Here is a 21,871-nt window from a genome sequence, read left to right on the forward strand (position 1 = left end):
CTACATGAAAAAGAAACATTTGATCCAATATACTAAAAAATGGACTGAAAGCTGTTTACTTTGACCTCCTTAAAAATAAACTGTTATGCATTTAGTAAAATCAGTTTATAATTTTGTGGTACTACTTTCTGTGTAAAGTAGAGAACACCAAGTGTGGTGTATGTGCGCATTGATATGCCTGTGCCTTTCCACAACATTGTTAATAAAGTAAGTTACTAACAACCAAACAGGTGTTGTTACTTTACCAGTTAAGTTATAAGAGAGAACATAACAAACTGGTTGAGATCCTGGATTAAAGAGGGAATGGGAAGAGAAGAGGAGTACAGAGGACTGATTGGTCGGTTCGTGAGGTGGTGTGAGGAGAATCATCTGAAGCTGACTGTGGCCAAAACAAAGGTGCTGGTGGTGGACTTTGGCAGAAACAGATCCCTCCCCTGTCTGCACTGGTGGGAATGATGTTGAAATAGTCACATCCTTTTAAGTATCTGGGAGTTCATCTGGATCACAAGTTGGAGTGGTCTGCCAACATGGACGCTGCCTACAAAAAAGGGTCTGAGCCAGCTTTACTTTCAATGAAGGCTCAGATGGTAAATGGGCTGGTTCTTATATAGTGCTTTTCTACTCTCATTGAGCACTCAAAGCACTTTATACAACTTGTGCATTCACCCAATCATACCCATTCACACAAGCACTTTATCTAAGGTTTTTAGTGCTTCACACTTGCATTCACTTGCATTCACACTCCGATGGATGCATCGGAGGGCAACATGGGGTTAGTATCTTTCCCAAGGATATTTGGCATGTAGACTGAAGGATCCTGGGATGAAACCACTAACCTTCCGGTGAGTAGGTGACCTGCTCTACAACCTGAGCTACAGCCACCCCCAGGGAGGTCCTTCAACATATGCAGCAGCTGCTCTATATGTTTTATCAGTCTGTTGTTGGCATGAAGCTCTCCACCCTGGAGGAGGTGATCTGTGACAGACTGCTGTCAATCATGGACAATGACTCTCACCCCCTCCATGATACACTGGACACTCTGCACAGCAGTTTCAGCAACAGGTTCCTTCAACCCCGCTGTCTGAGGGAACGTTACAGGAGATCGTTCCTTCTGCTGCCTTCAGACTCTTCAATTCATCCACTTGGTCAGATCCACACATGTGGAACAGAAATAATCACACCTCAGTGCAGCCTGTCACTTTGTACACCACAATATATTTGCACACATACTTGTCCTTTTATACTGGTATGTATATTTATACCTATATTTCCCTATTTATCTGAATATTTATCTATCATAACTTTGTTTCTACACTCACTTTATATGAGTGCTTGTTGTTTCTTGTATATTTGGTGCTATGACAACTCAGTTTCCCTCCTGGATTAATAAAGTTTTTCTGATTCTGAAATACAGTGAGCCATTATATTTGTAGTCTAACAAACAATATAAAGGCTCAGCAACCGATAGTGCCACAGCACGTCCCACTGGCAGCTGAAGGAACTTTTAAACAAAGGACTTTGTAATTTAATCTTTATTTATACAGGTAGGCTCATTGAGACTCAATGTCTCATTTACAAGAGAGATCTGTTCCAGACAAACATATTAAAATTACAACAATAAAAGAAAAGTTTGTGTAATGTACTCAGTCATATTAATAACGAGAACAAGTTCCCAGAGATGGTTTCACAAAAACATGTGTACGTCTTTTGAAGTCTGCAAGTGAAATCAACTGAGAGAGCCTTAAATCCTTCGGTTATGTTTTCCATGAAGACGGAGCAGAAAAGGAGAACGCCTTCTTCCCAAGCTCTGCACGAACTGATGGAACAGTGAATGTAATGATGTCCTGAGACTGCAGGCTATGACTAAACTGTTTGCCTAACATGTACTCTGATAAATAGATAAACAGATTTATAGATAAAACGATACTAATGGACCATCGTGTGTAAGACCAATGAGGACCAGTTAACCAGAGAACACAGAGTACAGTGGTGTGTTAAAGGTTTACAGACAGTTATAAATCTTAATGCCCCATGATGGACAAAATCCAACAGATGAAGAGAGCGAGCAGAGTCATTCATATAAATCATATCACTGTAATCCAGGGCAGGTAAAAAAAAGGTGGCAGCAACAAGCTTTTTCCTGTGAAACATGATCTGTTCCTGGAAGAGAAGCCCAACTTCAGCCTCAGTGTCTTTATTAGATGTTCAATGTGTGGCTTATAGGAAAGACTGTCATCAATCACAGTACTGAGGTATGTGTACGAGGCCACAGTTTCAATAGAAATACTTTGAGCAGATACAGGAGAAGGAAATAAAGCCGGACCCTCTTTCTGTTTGTGAACAACATGACTTTGGTATTTTTAAAGCCAGTCTGAGCCAGCTGAGACTGAATACTATCAACAGCTGCTGTAATGGTTTGAAAACTATGTTGATGGTATAAAATGAACAGATGAATCTAGATTTTGTGCCACACCGTTGACATAAGTAGCCCAGGACAGAACCCTGTGCACTCGTTTAGTGACATTTAAAAAGCTGGAAGAGAGACCATTGAGCTGAACGCACTGCTAATATCCAAAAGAACATTAAAGAACCAGCCAGCTGCTCGGTCTGAAAGGCCTATTTCCAGTAATCTATGACATAAAATGCTGTGGTCAGCAGCTCAGCTCATAAACCAAGGGACTGGGAGCAGCTGCTACTGAGTGTTGCTGGAGTTCCTGTGCTGTTAGATCCTCATCCTCTCCACGCACCTTGGAAGTAGGTGAAGTTGTGCCAGAAGATTTTTTTTGTGGTCAACAGTGTCAAAGGCTTTTGATAGATCAATAAAAAGAGCTGCATAGTCGTTCTTTGCATCCAGCGCTTCATAGATGTCTTTGAAAACTTTTATCGAAGCAGTTCCAGTACTGTGCAGTTTCCTAAAACCAGACTGGAAGTGAGATAAAATCATATTTTCATCCAGATAACTTTGAAGTTGATTATTTACCAGCCTCTGAAGAACCTTAGATAAGACAGAGTTTGGAAATTGGCCTGTAATTAATAACTGTTGAAGAATCACCAGCTGTCAGTGGGGGAGTACAGAGGCACACTTCCACATCTGTGGTAAAGCCTTCTGTTGTAGAGAAAGATTAAAAATATAAGACACTGGCTCAGCTATGATATTTGCAGCCAAGTGCAAGAAGGAAGGAGAACGATTGTGAGGACAGGCCGTTGTTAAGGTTCACATAATTGAGGAAGGAGAGTACAAACAACCAGGTCCAGAAGATCTTGGTCAAACAATTGATTTTAATAAATACACGCGTGGGAAGACCAGTCTGTACGCAGACAGGAATTAATCTTCGACTTAATCAAAGCATACACAGATTGTTATAGCATCAGGGTTTGAATTAACGACGCCCCTTCATACGTCACAGACAGAATATATACATACGTCAAATCAAAACCACAATGACTTTTAACACAGTTTAAAAGAACGTTGTCTTCTATCTTCATGGCTGGTACATCCTGTCACTGCCGGATGCTCTCTTGTCATCTTGACACATCAGCAGCAGTTCTGCGACAAACTGCTCTTTTGCAACCCCAAGCAAAACATGATTAAACTTCCACCTATAAATGATTCTCTCTAACTGAGTGTGTGTGTGTGTGTGTGTGTGTGTGTGTGTCTATGTCGTCCTCAAATGCTCTCTCAATTCACCCGTTGCACTTCTGACCTCTTACCAGACCAGAGGCTCATCCTTATGTGTAATAACCTAACTGAAACTATGTGTACTATGTTGAATAAATGTTTTAATCAAGAACTTCTACTAAAAGCTTAATAAAAGAATATAAAAGTATAACAGACAATTTGAATAACCTAGTAATTCAAATAGCCTCGTCTAACCTGCTCCTCAGAATAACTTAGACTCTGCTTTCACTTCTGCAAACTCTCTGCAACTTCCTGTCAACTCCTGCAACTTAGTCTTTCTGAAAGACACACACTGTTTAAACCTCTGAATACAATATCAATGCTGCAGATTATATTATTAATGCAATAGTAATGATGATGATTATGTACCAATAGCAGTAAAATAATTTCCCTGCTCCACACCGTGTTTCTGGTGTTGGGGCTATTCAAAGCCTTACAAACCTCTTCTACTGTGACAGGTATGAAGGAAAAGGTATCAGTAACGAGGAACTACGAGCAGAGCTGTGTGCAAGAGGTTTACTATCAGATACTGTGCTGAACAAAGAACAAGAAGCAACAAAGTGTTTGTTAAAGCAACATTTCAGTTTTGTCTGACACAGGAGTGGAGTCGATATTTAAGTGTGGAGGTAGCTCTGAGGAGTCACAGCTGGCAGAGACACTTTATAGTTTGCCAAAACCTCCTACGGTCGTTTGTACTGTCACTCGTTAAAGTAAAAAATAGTCACATTGGATCTTGATGATGGAGGCAGTAATCCGATTACACAGCTAATGAAAACGTAGCCAATCAGCATCAGAGCCAGACTTCCTGCCCAGGCCTGGTTTCTCTCATGTAGGAGGTCAGCCGGTACTGAACCAAACCGGGCCTGTCCCGACCTTTCACCCTGACCTGGCAAAAAGGGGCGTGTCTGTCCACAAAGTAGATACAACTCTCCTGTAAATATTCCCAAACTGACATTGTCAGCCTGTTTAATACGACCCCAGTTAAAACTGATGCGGGGCTCGGAGCATGAGATTTTAGTGTTTCTCACAGCACCAACTATGCAGTGATCATTCAGGTCGTTGGCAAAAACTGCAGATGTGGAAAACTTACGCAGCATATTAGTTAAAAAAAGGTCAATAAGAGAAGATTTATCTGGGTGTTTAGGATCAAGGCGTGTGAGGCTTTAAATAATTTGAGTTAGTTTTAAAAACAAGCAGCGTGCCTTAAAATCATCAGATACAGAAGAAAGCCAGTCCCAATGAAAATCATCCATCTGAAAGATGGATTTTCTGGGACAGTCTGAGCGCTAAATGTTAAATCCATCAGTTGCTACGTTTTTATCCAGTAAAGATTCGGAAAGTCTCAGAAACAACAATGATACCAGCACCGGTTGAACAGGCCCAGATTCCAATCATATCCATGTTAGGAAGCACACGACGTGATGCATGTGTAACCCAGACAGTTTTTAACATCTGCTTGTGTTTCACATTCAGCCAGAGGCCCAGGGTTAGGTTGGATACCAGACAATAATAAAAGCATTGTTATTAGACTCTAGAGCTCGTATTATAGCTGACACCACATGTAGAGTTTAAGTTCACACAGAGACGATGACATTTTTCTAAAACCAGCAAACAATAAACAAGAAATGTAACAAGAGTTTCAGAAGAAGCTGTTTTACAGAGAAATGATTCCCTGAAGACAAAATTATTATTATCATCCTTTATTTCTCCAGGTGCAAATTTAATTGAGATTAAAAAATGTTGTTTTCAAGAGAGACCTGACATCATGGCAGAAAGAGTTAAAAACACATAATAATTCAAACAAATACAAAATAGAAAAAACATCCTACATAAACTTCATAAAGTTTCATTAACAGACTTTGAACAATGGACTTCAAACTTCCCCCCAAAACAACAGAAACACATTTGAAGATAATGAATGACATTTATCCCTCTAAAGATTGACTTAGACTACGATTTAATATGAATGAGAACATGTTCATAAATGGATGAAACCAAAGATTTCATCAATCCCTGATTTAGAAACAACAGAACATTTGGTTTGATTTCAGAAGATAAGAATGACGACTTAGTTGGAAGATTGTTTTATGTTTAGTCAAATCTTTCACACATAAAGTTGGATTACAAAATCATCCCCTAAGTTTGTTGTTTTATTCAAGGAATTAAAATTATAGAGAAAATCTGTGAAATGACTTAAAGAAAACAAACCACAAAAACTCTATGATACTCTAAACCCCCTGGTTTAGGTCGGCAACCTTTCTGGTGACGAGTGCCATCTAAAATTTCCTCAGAGGTCAGTGTGCCATATGATTGCATTAGCAATAAATTTAATAACGCTCTATATTAACAGTTACACACTATATAGAACCACTTTATAGAATTATATTTGTGCGCAGATGTTGGCAGCTATCAGCGAATAGTTATCAACTATTTTGAAACAAAAAAAAGACTTTTTATCCATAACAGCAAATGAACTGTACAACAGAAAATACAAATGCTATTTATGGCCTCCTCACAACATTGATAAGAAAAGTAAACTGGGCCAATATGGCATGTTTGTTAATACAGAGACACACATGTCAATGTGATCTCTGGTCTCCCACTCAGAGACACAGGTCTCCGAGAGAAAATCTGCTCACACAGATATGTAGAGCCAAATACTGTCAATAAGGCCTCTGCAATGTTCTGAAGACAGTTAAACTTGTCAGGTAGTGATGTCCAGCAGGTGAAAATGCAGCTCCATGAACACGCACAGCTGTGGATTCCAGCGTTCGTAGTTCTGCAAACTTTGACCCCCACAGAGTCGAGCTTTTCAGTTCAATCAGCTGCATTTCGATGTCCTCTGTGTCCAGCCAGTTAATGCGACACAAATCCAGCTGCTCATTAAAGCTTTCTGGTTTGCTCAGAAAAGAAAACATTGGTCCATACACAAGAAAGTCCCAAAAACCCATTGTGAATTCTGACTCGAGTATCCGGATGTATCCGTGTATTTAGGTGGTGCTGATGCTCCTGAAGCTTTTGAAGTGTCTGAATATGGAACGTTCAACATTGCTTGAAAAAACTGCCAGCTAGCAACGTCCCTCTCACCGGTAGGCTAAGTTATTTTTAGCCAATTACAAGTTTAATCTGGTAGTTGGGGTTGTTAGCTAAGATACAGTCATTAAGAAGCGGCACCAAAGCAAATCACTGTTTTTCAATTTACAGAAATGTAATGTCCATATTACAATCAATTACTCTTTTTGATTCAATGTTTACTGTTTTTACTGTTGCCATTTTACAGTTATTAACTGTAATTTTTATGTATATTTCTTACAGTGTGGCCAATCCACCACCTTTCATCGTTTATACCGTTACAAAAAAACACAAAAAAAACAAAAAAAACCCCATCATTTTCCCCCCATAAAAACAAAAATCACCATCGGTATGCCCGATGGCCAGTGCAGCTATGATCGTGCCATCAGTTAACCCTTCACGTGCCAGCTGTGACACGCATGCCCAGGGTTGTCGATCCCTGCTCTAAAGCATCCGATTTGGATTCCTGAGATCAAATATATTTTCCTTTGGGGTTGTTTTCTTCCCATTTGTGGCTTTAATGTAGTGTTACATCCTGTTTGTTTGCTTCCATCTGTATACATGTCCAGATTCACTGTTATGTTTCTATTCTTACATTTCTGTGTGATCACTGTTCCCTCTGCTGACTGATGTGACCTTTTGTATCTCACACTGATACTTGTCATATTTGTATCTGCGCCTAAAAGATAAAAAGTTTTCCATGCTAAAACACAGCTCCACCTCCTGCAGTTCTCCCTCTGAACCACTAGATAACTCTATTATCTAAATGAAGACGTGCAGCACAGCAACCACAGCAGCCTCAAATCACACGAGTCCGGTTTTATGTATAAAAGCATGAAACAGGTGAGACAGGTGGGATCAATATTAATGTTGTGGAAATATATGAAAAAGCAACAGAAGAGCGAAAACATTTCGTATTTCTAGAAAGATCTTTCAGCTCATAGTTGCTCACAGACTGTATTTACAAGTGACAAACTGCAACTCTAAAGTACATCTACAGTATATATCAAATATATTCTGTATTCAAATCTATTGAGTGATGTTTGAAAGTCTTTCCAGGTGAGTTTGATCCAGGAGGATCTGAAGCCAGAGTCAGACAGAGACTGTGCAGAGACTGTAGAAGGACAGAGCAGCAGCAGAGCAGTCCAGATACACTGATGATCCTCTGTCAGATCCAGAGGGACACACAGGGATGATGCTGGACTCTACATTGTGTCTGATAGTGGAGCTGTTCTCAGAGCAGTTCACTCTGCAGCACTGACAGTCATCTGCACTTCTGCTTATTCCTCTGTCAGTCACTGCTGGATGAAGCTCTCCTCTCCACCTCCCAGTAACATGGCCCAGTCAGAGCATCTCTACACACAAGCTGCTGCTGCTTCAACCTCTCTGGATCATCAGGACACAGCTCCTCCTCCCTCAGCACACACACCGTCCTGTTTACCATCATCACCTCCACCTGCAGAGAGAAGAAGGAAGAGCAGAGGAGATAAACAAGTGTTTCCAGATAATCTTCATCAGCAGTCAGTCAGTGATGCAGCACATCCAGTATAAAGAGCAGCAGGGACTTCAGTGCTGGGACTGTACTAGGACTCATTGTTGCTTCACTTTTTCTAATCTTTGGATTTTTATTGAAGTTGATGAAAATGTTTTTCCCTCCTAGTTTGAGTTTGGACTTTCATTCATTAGAAGAACCTTGGTGTGTCCACTGAGCTCTGTAGGAACCCCAACAACAAGCCCAACAATCCAGATGGACGGTTCCAGCTGTTAACTGGAGGAATTCCATCCAAACATCTGCTCTCACTAAATTCTTCCTCACCTATAGACTGTGTTCTTCACTGCTTTAAACTTGGAAATGAATGCAGTCATTGGTCTGCGTGCTGCTTTGTTCAGAGAGCTGATTGGCTGTTGACAGTGTTTGATCAGAGCGTGTTAGCCGTTACTATGGTGACCATAAACTTCAGAAACAGGAAGTTTTTGTGTCCAATCCTGAAGCCTGTCACCATTCTCCTCTCACAGCTTCACTGAGAAGCTGCAGCTTTACAGGAAACACTGGATCTTTGTTTCATACTGACTGTGTTTAGTACAATACTGCTGACAGCACCACCCACTCACTCCATCACTCTACTGACCTCAGAGTCTCCAGTCTGCAGTCTGGACTCTGCTAAAGATCCCACAGCTGCTTCACATCTGGATCCTTCAGGTTGTTTCCCCACAGGTCCAGCTGTCTCAGATGGGAGGGGTTGGACTTCAGCGCTGCTGCCAGACAATCACAGCTGATCTCTGACAAACTACAGTCCATCAATCTGTATAAAGAATGAAAGATGTAAGTTTATTAGACAAAGTGTGAGCTTGAAATCATTCAGTGTTTCATCATCTGTTCAGAGCTGAAGAAGGTTCAGAATGTAGAAGTTTAGAAAATGGAAACTCCAAACAGCTGAAGCCAACAGGAAGGAGATTCAAACAAACACAACAAGAGAAAAAACTCTGAATGTTTCACATTAAAGTCTTACATTTATCATTAAAACAGAACATAGATTTTCAAAAGTCGTGTTTTTCCAACCACAAGGCTTCACTTTTAAACGTGAAGTGTGAAAGAAATGGACATATTTGGAGTCACACTTTTTTCCAGTCACATTATTAAAGCAGACAAACTACAAGCTCATTTTCATTCCAACAAGTCATGTTCTGACCTGGACTAACAACACTGGTCTCTGTGTGCAGCTGGCTGTGAGACCAGTGCTCAGGGACCATCTACAAAGTGCAACACTGAAAGAACATCACACACTAATTTGCTTCCAGCAATTTCACACAACCATCTACTGTCATTATTGTCACCAAACTACGGAGAAAAAAAACATGGGAGAAAAAAAAAATTAAGACGGACTTTTGCGAGATCTCGCAAAAGTTTTAGCCGCATTCTTCGGCCTTCGACCTCCCGTTAGCTCGAAGCTAACGGGAGGTCGAGACCTACTACAGCCAGGAGGAACACCGCTTTCCCATCACATCGTGCCTCGACCTCCCGGTCGGCTTCGAGCCGGCGTCCGAAGAATGCGGCTAAAACTTTTGCGAGATCTCGCAAAACTTTTGCGAGATCCCGAGTTAGTTTTGTGAGATCTTGCAAAAGATCTTCCTCCCATGTCCCCTGTGGGGCTCCGTACCAAACTCTGTGGATCCTTTATTGCAAATTCAAATGGGATTCAAATGGTCAGACAAAAGAGGGTTATGAGGAAATATGATGAAATGTTGTGTATTAGCAGCAAGTTATTAAATCATTTTCCTCAGAAACCAAACAAAATGATTGACAAACATGTTTTTGCAAACTCAGTGTTGGACTTGGATCAGCAGGATAAGCTGATGTTTAAAGGCATTTGAGTCCCGCTGTATGAGAGTCCAGTTATTACTCAATATTTATGGATGACGTTTTTTCAGTGTTGCACTTTGTAGACGCTCCCTGAGCCTCACAGCCAGCTACCCATGGACCAGCTGACATTACCCAGCATTAGAGGCGGGTGTAAAAAAATGGATTCTCCTATTTAAATCTTTTTAATTTGAATAAAGCGATGTTGATTCATTCAATCCTGAATCGATTTTTAATATTAATGTATTTTGCCAGGATCTCAGGTTAATGCTCCCAAAAGTATTTCAACAACAACCAAACAGATAAAACAGTAAATGAGAGCAGCTAAACACACAAAGATGGAAACACAGAGCGTGGATCGTTCACTCGACAGCATGTACACGGACACGCCGTCGGCGCTGAAAGTGGACAGCTCACAGATCCTGAAGCTGCAGGTTTCATCTGTCTCCAACCAAAACTGACTGAACCAGCAGCAAAAGAAGATCCAAACTACGCTTTACGTTTGATGAACATCATCATGAATTCTCTCTGACTTTGACGTTTACTTCCTGCACAGCTCTCTCTCTCTCAGTGTACTTCAAGAACAGTTTACCTTCAAAACTTTTTTTTTTGCATTATTCACTGCTTATTACGCACCAGTCTGCTGTTGTGTTCACTGCTGTCGGCCTCCGAAAACAAAGCCTCATTTCTGCTGTTCAATACTGAAGAAATTTAAACCTTTTAAAATGATGACAGATTACAAACTCTCAGCTGTGTCTGTAATCAAACCTCTGTAACTTTGCTTCACTTCAGCAGCATCAGGTCATGTTCACATGTTGATTCATGGTTTGCTTCAGAAGAGGTCTCTCAGTCTGGACAATCCACATTGATGGCATGGCATGAAACAGCCAGGTCGCTGGACTCGCTGCTCCTGTGTCAGCGCAGAGCAGAGGCACTTTGCTCCCTCTTCCCCCTCCTGTGTTTACATGTTGCGCTGTCACGTGACTTGACTTAGACGCGTTGGGGGTTGTTAAGTTGTTTACCAGGGCCGTGCAGAGAGGTTTAGAGGGGCAGGTGCTCAAAGTTAAAAAGGGGCACATTGAACCAGGCTGAATAACAACAACACACATTCATCAAGAATCTAATATGGGCAACAAGGCAAAGCAAATGTAGCCGATGCTTTACCTGATGGGTACAATGTTGCTGTTGAGGGGTTGCTGTGGATAGTGCTGGAGGGCAGGGCTGTGTTGATCTGAGACTGTAAACATTAAAAAGTCCATAGGAGAGATGGTAGCTGATTAAACAAGTGTCATGAGATAATAACAAAATGCAAAGATTGGTGACAGCGCTTGGAACCATAAGGCAACAAAAAACTGTGAGAAATAATTTAGGCTCTGCCTGTGAATCACTCTTTGCTTCTCTTCTTCCTTCCATCATTTCATATATCACTCTCCACTTGCTGTCTATCTGAGAACAAGGCACAACTTGCTATTGCAATAAACTATAATCTAATTATCCACACCTAACAACTCTTGCACTTAATCTATAATAAAATGATGACAGAAAAATGTTATAGCACTGCCTTTAGTAGCCTCACACAGCTCCTACTGTTTCCTCCTCATGTCCTTACAAGCCATGTCTGGACAATGTTATATCATGAGTAATATTTTTTTAAAAAATCCATTTCATAAAACACACACATGCACGCACACACAGTGATATTTTAGACCTTCTTCAGAATACTGTATATACTATGGGCATCATGGTGCTGATCCAGAATCTTTTTTTTTTATTTTTATTACTAGAGCTACAATAATAAAGCAATGAGGAGGGGGAAGTAATAAATATGAAATAATGTATTTATGATGATTCCATTTGTTTCACTATCCACTCTGTGCAGGGGCAAAGCTTATTACATTTTTAAACTGTAGCGATACAATAATTTTACTGCTGTAAAATCCAAATTTTGTCTTATTTAAAATATAAATCCAATATAATCTGCTTCTTAATGTATGTTCTTTAAAATACAGCGTGTGTTTTTTAATATATTATAATTATAATAATGCATAATTATGTGGACATGCATATTAGATCGTTTTTTAGTGAAATATAATCCCCCCAGAAAGGCAGGAAAAGCCCTGTAACTTACTTTAAAACTAAATATGTTCTAAATACTTTAAAACTAAATATGCTTCCTAAAACGGTGGACAGAGCTGCAGACCCATGACAGCCAGGTAGCCAGCAGATATGACAGCACTACTTGTAAGCCCATACTCCTAGGTGGTATACACTACAGTGTACGCTGTACACCTACTTACTGGTTTTGTCGCATCAGTCTGTGTCTCTGAGTTAACTTGTGTTTCTCCTACAGCTCCGGACCGGAAAAAATGCGCGTGCTCTTTGTGAGCTCGTTCCCGGCTCGTAACCAGCGCGTTCTGCCGTCGAGGGCGATCATTGGTTAAATGTGATCATGTGACTGATGCAAGCCAGATCCTTTTATTTAGCAAAACTGTGATTAATAGTTAAATATTATTGTTGAGGGGCACAGACAGGACTCCGCACGCACACACATTAAAAAAAAAAAAAAAAGAATAAAAAAAAAAAAAAAAAGCCCCTCTAGCCCCCCCTCTGCACGTGCCTGTTGTTTACATATTATTTATATTTTTACCAGTTATTGTTATTGAGAATTTTAATTGTAAATTTTGTATTATAGTTTCTCAACAGTACTTGTTTTGATTTGTTTACTGATTTGCGCAATTTATTGAAAAAATTTTATTAAAAAAAAAAAAAAAAAAAAAAAGTAAACTGCCACGGCAGACCTGATGGCATTTTCATGCTTCACAGCATGATTTATTCTTACAATAATCACATGGCTGCTGTAACAGTACATTCTGCTGCAGCTTTCCTGCTGCCAGCTGTACACATCACAATCAACAACAACACAGAACACAGCACAGGTTTTACGCCGGCGAGGCATGATTGTAGATGCCGCGCAGGTAAGTCCATCTCACCTGCAGCGCATCGCAGAACGTACTCCGCCACATACCCCCTTCGCCCCTGAGGCCGAATCTAACCTACTCGCCCCCTCCGCGAGCAGGCAAGGGAATCGGCCCGGATCATCGTCGCCCCAGGTAGCCTTCCATGTGGCAAACAGCGGCGGGGCAGCAGGCATGGAAGTGAGCCGGGGCTCACAGGCAGCTGAGCAGGCGGTCGGCGCGCAGTACTGCGCAGCGTGCTGCCTCTGTTGGAAGAGAGGCTGGACCGGACAGCACGCTGCCCTCGGGTGTGGCAGGACCCCTGCGCACATCTGTCTCCAGCTTGGCAGGTCCCGCTGACGCGCCAGCCTCCGGCTCACCCCAACCGGTCCTTGCCGTGCGCTGTCCACCGTTACAATAATCACACGGTTTCTCTAACAGTACATTAGTACAACCGCTGCAGCTCGCCAGCTGTACACATCACTAACAACAACACAAGCAGAGCACAGGTTTTAAGCCAGCCAGGCGTGATTGTAGACGCGGTGCAGGTGAGTCCATCTCACCTGCAGTGGCATCGCAGAGCAGCCACAATAAGAAAGCATTTTCTATTTAATTATAAACTTTATCCTAATTATGTCCTGGGTTTTAACTATTTAATAATAAAAAAGGAAACATCACAAAAAACACTTAAGGTTATAAAAATTAATTGAGATTTAGGAATTCAATGATGTATCCACCTTATTTATTGAAAAGTATTGGTATTGATATCGGCGATACTGGCCCGCATTTACTTGGTATCGGATCGATACCAAAATATGCAGTATCGCACACCACTAGCGAACGAAGGACTGAAATCTGGTCACTTTTTATACAAATGAGCTGTGACGCACCGGAAACGGAAGTAGTGTTTCCCCCCATTCGTTCTTTTATTTTCTTTCCAGTCCGGCTCCGCTCTGCCAGAGTTTTAAATACAGGAGAATGGAATACAAGCTGATCATGGCGGTCTCTGGCTTCCCGAGTCTCTACGACATGAACTCCCCGACCTATCGGGACCTGAACATGCGGAGCGACGCGTGGCGGCAGGTGGCGGAGATCGTCGGAGTCCCCGGTGAGTTTCAGAACAGCGCCGAGATCCCGGCGCGAACTTCAGCTCTCACACGGGAGCACTTTCGATGTGGGCGAGAGGGAAAACTTTCAAAACATGTCAAACATTCAGATTTTCATCAGAGAAAAGTTCAAAACAAATACGGTCCGACCCTTATTATGTTCCTACGCTCGTCGCCTCTCGGCTCCAGCACAATGGTTCCTCTTCAGAATTATCAGCACAGATTTATGAAAGAAACACTGTAAGAAAATCTACGACAACTTTAATCAGCGGCTTTTACTCATATATTGTAATTACTGGGAAATAACTGGTCGTAGTGGATTTTTCTAGTAATCAGAACTGGGGGAAAAAGGTGATGACGACCAAATATGTATGTGTGTTTGTAACACAAGTATTCATGTAGACAGTCTTTGTTAACTGAACTTAAAAATTTTCAAATACAGTAAATTATGGTTCGCTGAAGAAAAGAAAGGAAAATAAAATAAAATACAGAATAAAGGAGCTGTTAATACGCTTTTGTTATTTATGGGTTTATATGTTTTAACATTAAAAATTAATAATAACATGATAGAAATTACTGACGTTTTAAATTATATTTAAAAGCCTTTAAAATAAAATTCAACAGAAATTTTATTACTTGGATTTTTTTTTAAACAAACAGCCTAATATGTTTAATCATAAATGTATGGAAGGAAACATAATGTAAATTGTAAAAAATATCCCAAAAAATAGTTTGAATGTTTAAAATTTATCTGGATTCTGCATTTGTTTTTGTTTTTTTAAAAATTGGTTGTTATTTTATTATTGCCTTTTTTGGTCCTTTTAATTAATACTATTTAGTTAATTGTTTGTATTATTTTTAATCATTTTTTAAAATAACCATTGGAAGCAAAAATTATGATTGAAATTCATATTTGGCTAAAAGTCACACAGGAGTTTGGAGCCGTGAGTATTTTCACATGTGAGTAGTACTGTTTGTTATTTTCAGTCAAATTGCTTCAAATGTTGAATATTGTCCAAACACAAGTTTGCTGTGAAATATGACCAAGCAAACAAAAATAGTTCGGTTGTTTGGGAGTTTGTTTTAGTTTTTGCAGAATAAACTAAATTAGAGCAAAGATTAGTTTTAGTTTTTGTATGCAGGTGAAAATAAAGCGTTTAATGTGACTCTGTGTGTGTGTCTCTGGTTGTGGACACAGCAGGATGGTTTAACTGTTGGATTTGATGGTTTTATGGTTTAATTAAAGCAAACTTGTGGTTTTCCACATTAGAGTCGGAGTGCAGAAGGAAGTGGAAGACACTGAGAGACCAGCACAGGAGGGAGAGGCAGCGTGAGAAGGAGCGGCGCGAGAGCGGCATCGGGCTCTTTAACTACCGGCCATGGAGATACTCGTCCATCCTGTCGTTCCTTAATCCGTTCATCGATGCCCGGGCAGCCGGTACCAACGGCTGGGCCCTGGACCCACAGCCCTCTCAGGTCCAGGTGGCCGAAATGGTCGGCTGCAGCACGACCACGGAGACGCGGAGCGACGACGACGAGAGCTACGGTTCGTACTGACACTTCCTTCTGATTGGCCAGCCTGCAGTACTTCCTCATCAGCTTTTCCATGTGCAGTCCGAGCACCCGGGTCTCTGATGGCTTTTGATTAATATTTTCTCGTGATTCGACATCGATTTAGTTCTGATTGTTTTGTCTGTTTTCAGGGTTCGCCGTAGCTGACGCGACCACGACGACATCCTCGTCCTCATCCTCAGAGTTCCCGCAGAGGAAGCGGCCACCCTCCGTCGGCTTGGACCCGTCCAGGCCCAAAGAAGCAAAGGTTGAGGTGAACTCAGGCGCCACAGACACTGACGACGGCCTGCAGACGCAGCAGCACGCCAACATGAAGGAGCTGTTTGAGATGATGATGCACTCGGTGACATCTCTTGCTACGACCTTAGCTTCGTCACGCTCTTCCTCGCAGACCCCTCTTCTGCAGCAGGATCCGCAGAGTCATCATCGCAGCCCGCCGCTGTCCTGGACCGTGGCGCGGCTGAACCAGCTGAAGACAGAGGAGCCGGAAGGCGACGTGGACGAGCTGCTCGTCCAAACGGACGATGAGGAGGAGGTGGAGGAAGAGCGCCGCCCCGCTTCTCCCAGGCCGCTCCGGCCAAAGAGGAAGAGCGTCGACGGCCTGCTGGAGGAATTCCTGACGAAGACAGAAGCCAGGGATGCGCAGAGGGAGCGTGACATGGAGCAGAGGGACGACGTGACGCTGTTCCTGCTGAGCCTGGCTCCGGCTATGAGGAGACTGACAGCAGAGAAACAGTCATGGGTCCGAACCAAGATGCAGCAGTTTCTGCACGAGGCCGAGTTTGGCGCCACAAAGTTCCAGTGAGCCCACGAACGTTTTGATGGAAGCTCATTCAAAGGGGAAGGACTGAATCCTCCCTGTAGACTCCACACGTGCCGACTCTTCTTACAGGTGATTCAGGTAGCTCCAGATTTGATGGTCTGTCCCTGACCGATGACTCCAGATACTGGGTTTCTGTTTTCATTGATGACTAAACGGATGTCTGCACAAAGCAGGACTTCGGGCACATCGGGGTCACTGCAGGGTTAGCGCCACGCTTCAGTGTTGATGTCTGATTACTTAATGGGAACTTAAACTTCTGCACAGAGGACTCTGTGCACGTGCACATCCGTGTTCAGCAGCAGGAGACTTTCTAAAGTTTAGATTTCTCACAAGAATCTGTCCAGAAACAGTTTTTCCACGACCGACTTTATTCCTGCAAGAAGGCCGTCTGCAGATGTAAAACCGCTTCATCGGCTTGTAACTGTCAAAGTGGTGATTTGATACTAAAGTGTCTAAAATTTGAACCTTTGTAGATGAAGCCTACATCTGAATACAGAGTATTTATTCTGTCGTCTTACTCAGACGGTCAAACAGCGCAGCCGAGGACAGTAAGCAGACGCCTGTTCTCTGACTGTCTGCGTTTGTCCAGCCGTCAGTTGATCACAGAGCTAAGATGAGTCTGTGATCGAGCACCGTCAGCGTTCATACTCACTAAAGCATTCAGAGCACACACTTTAATACTTCACTACTGTACGTGCTGTACACACACACACACAGACAGACATGAACGGGTGCAGCTTGTATCATGTGTTTAATAAGCTGCAGGCTCCGCCTCCTTCATGTGTCCATGTAGCCTGAATCCTGATGCAAGCAGGTAAAGTGATAAAGATCTGCTGTTAAGATCTTTGTAGCAAATTAATTACTGTTGTTAAGTTTGTGGTCCAAAAGTGTCACACGCTACGTCAGGGCAGGTGGTGCACTCCAGCACTGCAGACACACTTTTCCTCCTCTTCTCTGTCCCCGACCAAAATACTTCTTTATCTGACGTGAACAAGGATCTTTTATGACTTTTGAATGATGCGAAGCTCAAACAGAGACGTGTTGGTTCGTGTTCCTCTGAGATCATCTCAGACTGTTAACACCACTCAATGTATTTTATGTACTTTTATTTTGAAAGGCCGGTCACACTGAGACCAAAGTGTGATCTTTGCTTTCTCCTCTGAATCAGGAATTCAGTGATGATCAATGAAATTGTAAATAATATTTGTACCTGTTACCGGTAACCAGTTGCAGCTTTCTCCTGGTTTCCATGGCGACGCAGTATTTATGGAGCTGTGGTTGCAATCACGGTTTCCTCCTGGCTGTGAGAGTGTGAGGCCACAGCGTCTTTGGTTATGTGTTCTGAGTGCAATGCTCCATGTGTGATGCAGAAAAGCACATTTTGTATTACAGAAAAGTTTCTGTCTGTATTTCTAAACAATCATAAGAGCGTGATTTTTCCCAGATAGCATTGAACGCTTCAGCAAAGGATTCCTTTCACTCTGGTTTGTGTTCGCTACTCTCCCATGTTATTCAGTCCTGAGTTGGAACATTTTTTATGTTTCAGAGTCCTGCAGCTGATTTTATTTTCTTTGTTTGTCCTGTTTTTGTTTTTTTGTTTAAAAACAAACAAACAAACTCTTCTTGCAGTCATTTGTGTTTTTATTTTAAAGTGAATGCTCACAGCTGAGTCATGCTTAGAGTGAACTTCATATGCAAACATCTGAGCAGACTGCTGCAAATATTATTGCACCACTCATAAAGTGAGCTTCAGGAGGAGCCGATTAAAACCTGATTACTGACTGAAAAGAGCTCTTAGTGTGCTGCTGTGAATATTTCACCTTAATTTGAAGTTTTCATCCTTGTGCTGTAACACCGATTCAGCAGGAAACTGCCGCTGCAAGGATGTTTTCTTACATATACAAACTATCATTTTCTGTTCTCTGGAATAACATGTGGATTACTGAACGCGCACAGACTCTGAACACAGTTTGAAGTCAGTTTCCAGGAAATTGCTGTTTTAAAAATAAAACTAATCTTTGGTCATTTCTGAGGAAATGAAAACTAATATTTTAACTGCACGAAGCACAAAAGCAGTGACCATTACTCCTTCCGTGAACGTGCAGATGCTCCATCTCGTAAGAAAAGATGTCATTTAATAGAAAATTATAATTAATAAAATATGAAGTTTTCCAGTTATTTAAAGCTTTTCTTAAATTTAAAAATGAAAATAAATTTTTACAAATGTAAGTAACATTACCTGTCTAGCTTCATTTACCTGAATGTCGTGTTTTTAAAGAATTATAATTTCTAATAAGCGCACTTGTTGGTTTTAAGGTAAAGAAATGTCTCCACCTGGCGGCAAACTGTACAACTACAAGTATAAGCACGTTCAATCCGGAGTCAGCTGATCAAAACACGGAAGTGGAGAAGCAGTGAGTGGAGTGAGAAGAGCAGCAGGAGCAGCGGGAACTTCTGTGGGTCTCTGAAGTTTTGAAGCTTTTTTCTCTCGATCCCACGAGACGACCTGGTTTCTATGAGTCACGTGACAGCCATTTTCAATTTAAATGTGATCAGGGTCCGTGAAGTCACTCTGTCACCTGCAGACCACACGAGAGCAGGTGCTGATCAGACACGGTCTGAGTCATAAAACGTTACTTTAGTCCCGCGTACTTCTTACGTGTGAACAGATTAACAGACTCAGAGCTTCACATCTCTGAACCCCACGGATTATTTGATAAAACACAACAGGGCGGGTTCAGAGCGCAAACGTGGACCGCGTTAACCGGAATCCCCGAGTATTAAGTTTTAATTAAGACCCTATCGCACCTGCTGGAGGACGAACGAGAGAAAGATTAATACGTGTGTGAAAAACGTGGTTAGAAAACCGCCCCACTGTGAATGTAAATGCACTGAATGTTTGTTAGGAAATTTGGCGTCTTACAAGTTTTGTGCACATTAATTGTCATATTTTCTAAAATATTTCGCCTGAGGGTCATAAAAAAGCTTCAAAGTAACAGTACATGCTGTAGTAAATAGTCGATGTCGTCTTTCCAGACTTTTTAAACCTTTCTGTCCATCAGGGTTTCTTTGTATGTGACGATGATGACGGTGAAGGTGTTTCGCAGTCCGGCCCGTCACGGTTACGCAGTGGAAGTGTCTCCGTATATCCCCAGCAGAGTGGCCTGTGCTGCCTCACAGTACTACGGGATAGCAGGTCAGTAGAGTTCAGTGGTCACAGTTTGGAGAACACACCTGGATGTGATAAAGAATGAATGCTCACTGCTGGAGCCTCGTGCGGACGTTAGAGGAACTCCAGTTTGTGGCTCTTCATCACTTCTGTTTCCTGACTTTTGATCCGTATAAATATTCTGAAATAAAATAAGACGTGCTGTTTGTTTCTGAACGTCGACCTCAGCGAGCTGAACAGACCCCGATGACGACGATGATCACGCGGTTTTCACACCGAAACACAGATCTGTGCGTTTCAGCTGTTTTTAAACAGTCAGCTTTCTCATTCCTATCCACTCTGTCTGTGTGTGTACAGGCTGCGGCACACTGCTGGTCCTGGATCAGACCGAGACCGGGCTCACCTTAGTGAGAAGGTAACATCTGTTTCCTCATCTCTCTCTCTCTAACATCTGTTTTTGTCCTTTATGCTTACAGATGATGATTATAAGAAGTTGCAGGAGGTTTAGGGCTCGGTTTCATCTAATTTCAGCACAGATCAGATTATTATCAGACTGCGAGGAAACCAGATAGAAACCCCTGGTTTTATGTGACTGCCACTGACTTCCAGGACTTCCACTGAGAGAGTGACATGGTCTAAAAACTCAGAAAATAATAAAAATGCAGATGATATATACAAATCAGTAGGAGTCACATTCCTCCTCATCTGCATTCTGAATGATGACGCATGTGTGATTATTCAGTAGATATGAAATCTTTGTGTGAAGTGTGCCATTTCTGAGGTTGTTGACTCCACATCTGGGGAAGACTGAAACACAGAGACTTGTCGGAAGCTGCATAGCTCCGTGCTGGAGGCGACTGCTTCACAACACCATTAAAACCCCCCCAGAAATAATCCTTTAAAGTCGAATAAAGGAAACAAGAATTCAGTCAAAGGTCAAAGATTAAGTTTTTATGTCATCCTCGTGTGTGTGTGTCTCAGCTGGGAGTGGAGTGACGGCCTGTTCGACGTGGCATGGAGTGAAGCTAATGAGCACATTTTGGTGGCAGGCGGCGGCGATGGCAGCCTCCAGCTGTGGGATACAGCCAATCACAGTGCTCCACTGAGGGTGGCCAAAGAACACACACAGGAGGTAACGCACACATGCTTACACACACACAGACACACACACAGGTGTTCTGACTGTGACGTGTGTGCAGGTGTACACTGTGGACTGGAGTCAGACTCGAGGAGAAAGCCTGATAGTTTCTGGATCGTGGGATCAAACGGTGAAAGTGGTAAGATGAAAGTTTCTCCTTTCTTCCCCTCTCCGTCTGCGTTCTGTCTTCTTCATGTTAGTTTTATCTCTGTCAGTGGGACCCTGCTCTCAGTCCATCGCTGACCACCCTCAGAGGTCATGAAGGGGTCATCTACAGCACCATTTGGTCTCCTCACATCCCAGGTTGCTTTGCATCTGCCTCAGGTGAGTCGGCTGGCCTGTCAGAGGGGTTTAAAGTGGCTGCTTTCACCATTAGATGGCGTTGTTGTGATGGTTTTTGGAAGCACGTCTGAACATTTTTTGAACTTTGCTTCAGACCGCTCAGATTCAGCTTCACTTTGGATTTAAAGCTACAAAGGAGGAAATGTTTGATGTCATGAAGCTTTTTCTCGGTGTCTGTCTGCGAGCACGAGTGCACCTGAGCTCTGGAGGTTTTCGTGGTATTCACTCGTGTTGTTTGTTGGAGGTTTTCCTCATCGTGTGCAGTGTAGGAAGTGAGGTGAGTCTGCATGATGCTAGTAAGTATACTACTGAAGGTTTTAGTCTTAGTAGGAATTCATAGTTACGAACGTAAATCTGTAATTTAAACACGACGTGGAAAGAACTGTGCTTTAATAATGTAATTCTTAAAGCACAGTATATTCAATATTCTTGATATTTATAACTGGGTGATTTGCATATTAGTGCTATTTCTTAAATTTGCAAATTCTGTAACATATTGTATTAGTTAATTAGTTTAGTCTGTTATTGTTGCTGCCTTGGAGCAACTGTAACCCACATAATTTCCTTAGAGTTAGTTAGTTCTGATTCTGATTTAAACCTGCTTTGGTGCTGATGCAGACACAGGGGTGTAGTTTGTAGCAGGAGGCGTGTCTCTGTC

The 21,871-nt window shown here is 42.0% G+C and overlaps 2 protein-coding genes and 1 long non-coding RNA gene across 11 annotated transcripts in view; 2 read left to right on the top strand and 1 right to left on the bottom strand.

Moving 5' to 3' along the window:
• Positions 1 to 5,363: 5,363 nt before the first annotated feature.
• Positions 5,364 to 14,079, bottom strand: LOC145420699 (uncharacterized). 3 transcript variants are annotated; one of them, XR_013902017.1, is made up of 4 exons: positions 13,954 to 14,079; positions 11,274 to 11,346; positions 8,881 to 9,054; positions 5,364 to 8,207 (listed from the first exon to the last, which is right to left on the bottom strand). It is a non-coding gene; the product is annotated as an uncharacterized LOC145420699 (long non-coding RNA). The 3 variants fall into 3 exon arrangements; XR_013902019.1 differs by lacking the exon at positions 13,954 to 14,079 and adding an exon at positions 13,100 to 13,924; XR_013902018.1 differs by lacking the exon at positions 13,954 to 14,079 and adding an exon at positions 12,407 to 13,924.
• LOC113006397 (uncharacterized) lies at positions 14,036 to 18,352 on the top strand. The gene is made up of 3 exons (XM_026142351.2): positions 14,036 to 14,171; positions 15,440 to 15,715; positions 15,873 to 18,352. Exons 1-3 carry the CDS (start codon positions 14,042 to 14,044, stop codon positions 16,544 to 16,546), a joined length of 1,080 nt encoding a protein of 359 aa, XP_025998136.2. The 5' UTR covers positions 14,036 to 14,041; the 3' UTR covers positions 16,547 to 18,352.
• A 597-nt stretch (positions 18,353 to 18,949) lies between these two features.
• Positions 18,950 to 21,871, top strand: part of pex7 (peroxisomal biogenesis factor 7) — a 46,367-nt gene continuing 43,445 nt past the window's right edge. Inside the window, exons 1-6 of one of the 7 annotated variants that reach the window (XM_026142408.2) lie at positions 18,950 to 19,020; positions 19,627 to 19,760; positions 20,091 to 20,148; positions 20,715 to 20,865; positions 20,933 to 21,010; positions 21,087 to 21,195. In XM_026142408.2, the coding sequence (XP_025998193.1) occupies positions 19,646 to 19,760; positions 20,091 to 20,148; positions 20,715 to 20,865; positions 20,933 to 21,010; positions 21,087 to 21,195 (511 nt within the window). In that variant the 5' untranslated portion in view covers positions 18,950 to 19,020; positions 19,627 to 19,645. The other 6 variants (XM_026142407.2, XM_080290166.1, XM_080290167.1 and 3 more) reach the window with 6 other exon arrangements.

The sequence above is a fragment of the Astatotilapia calliptera genome, chromosome 15 (assembly GCF_964374335.1).
Source record: "Astatotilapia calliptera chromosome 15, fAstCal68.1, whole genome shotgun sequence".
In the NCBI taxonomy this organism is placed as follows: Eukaryota; Metazoa; Chordata; class Actinopteri; order Cichliformes; family Cichlidae; genus Astatotilapia; species Astatotilapia calliptera.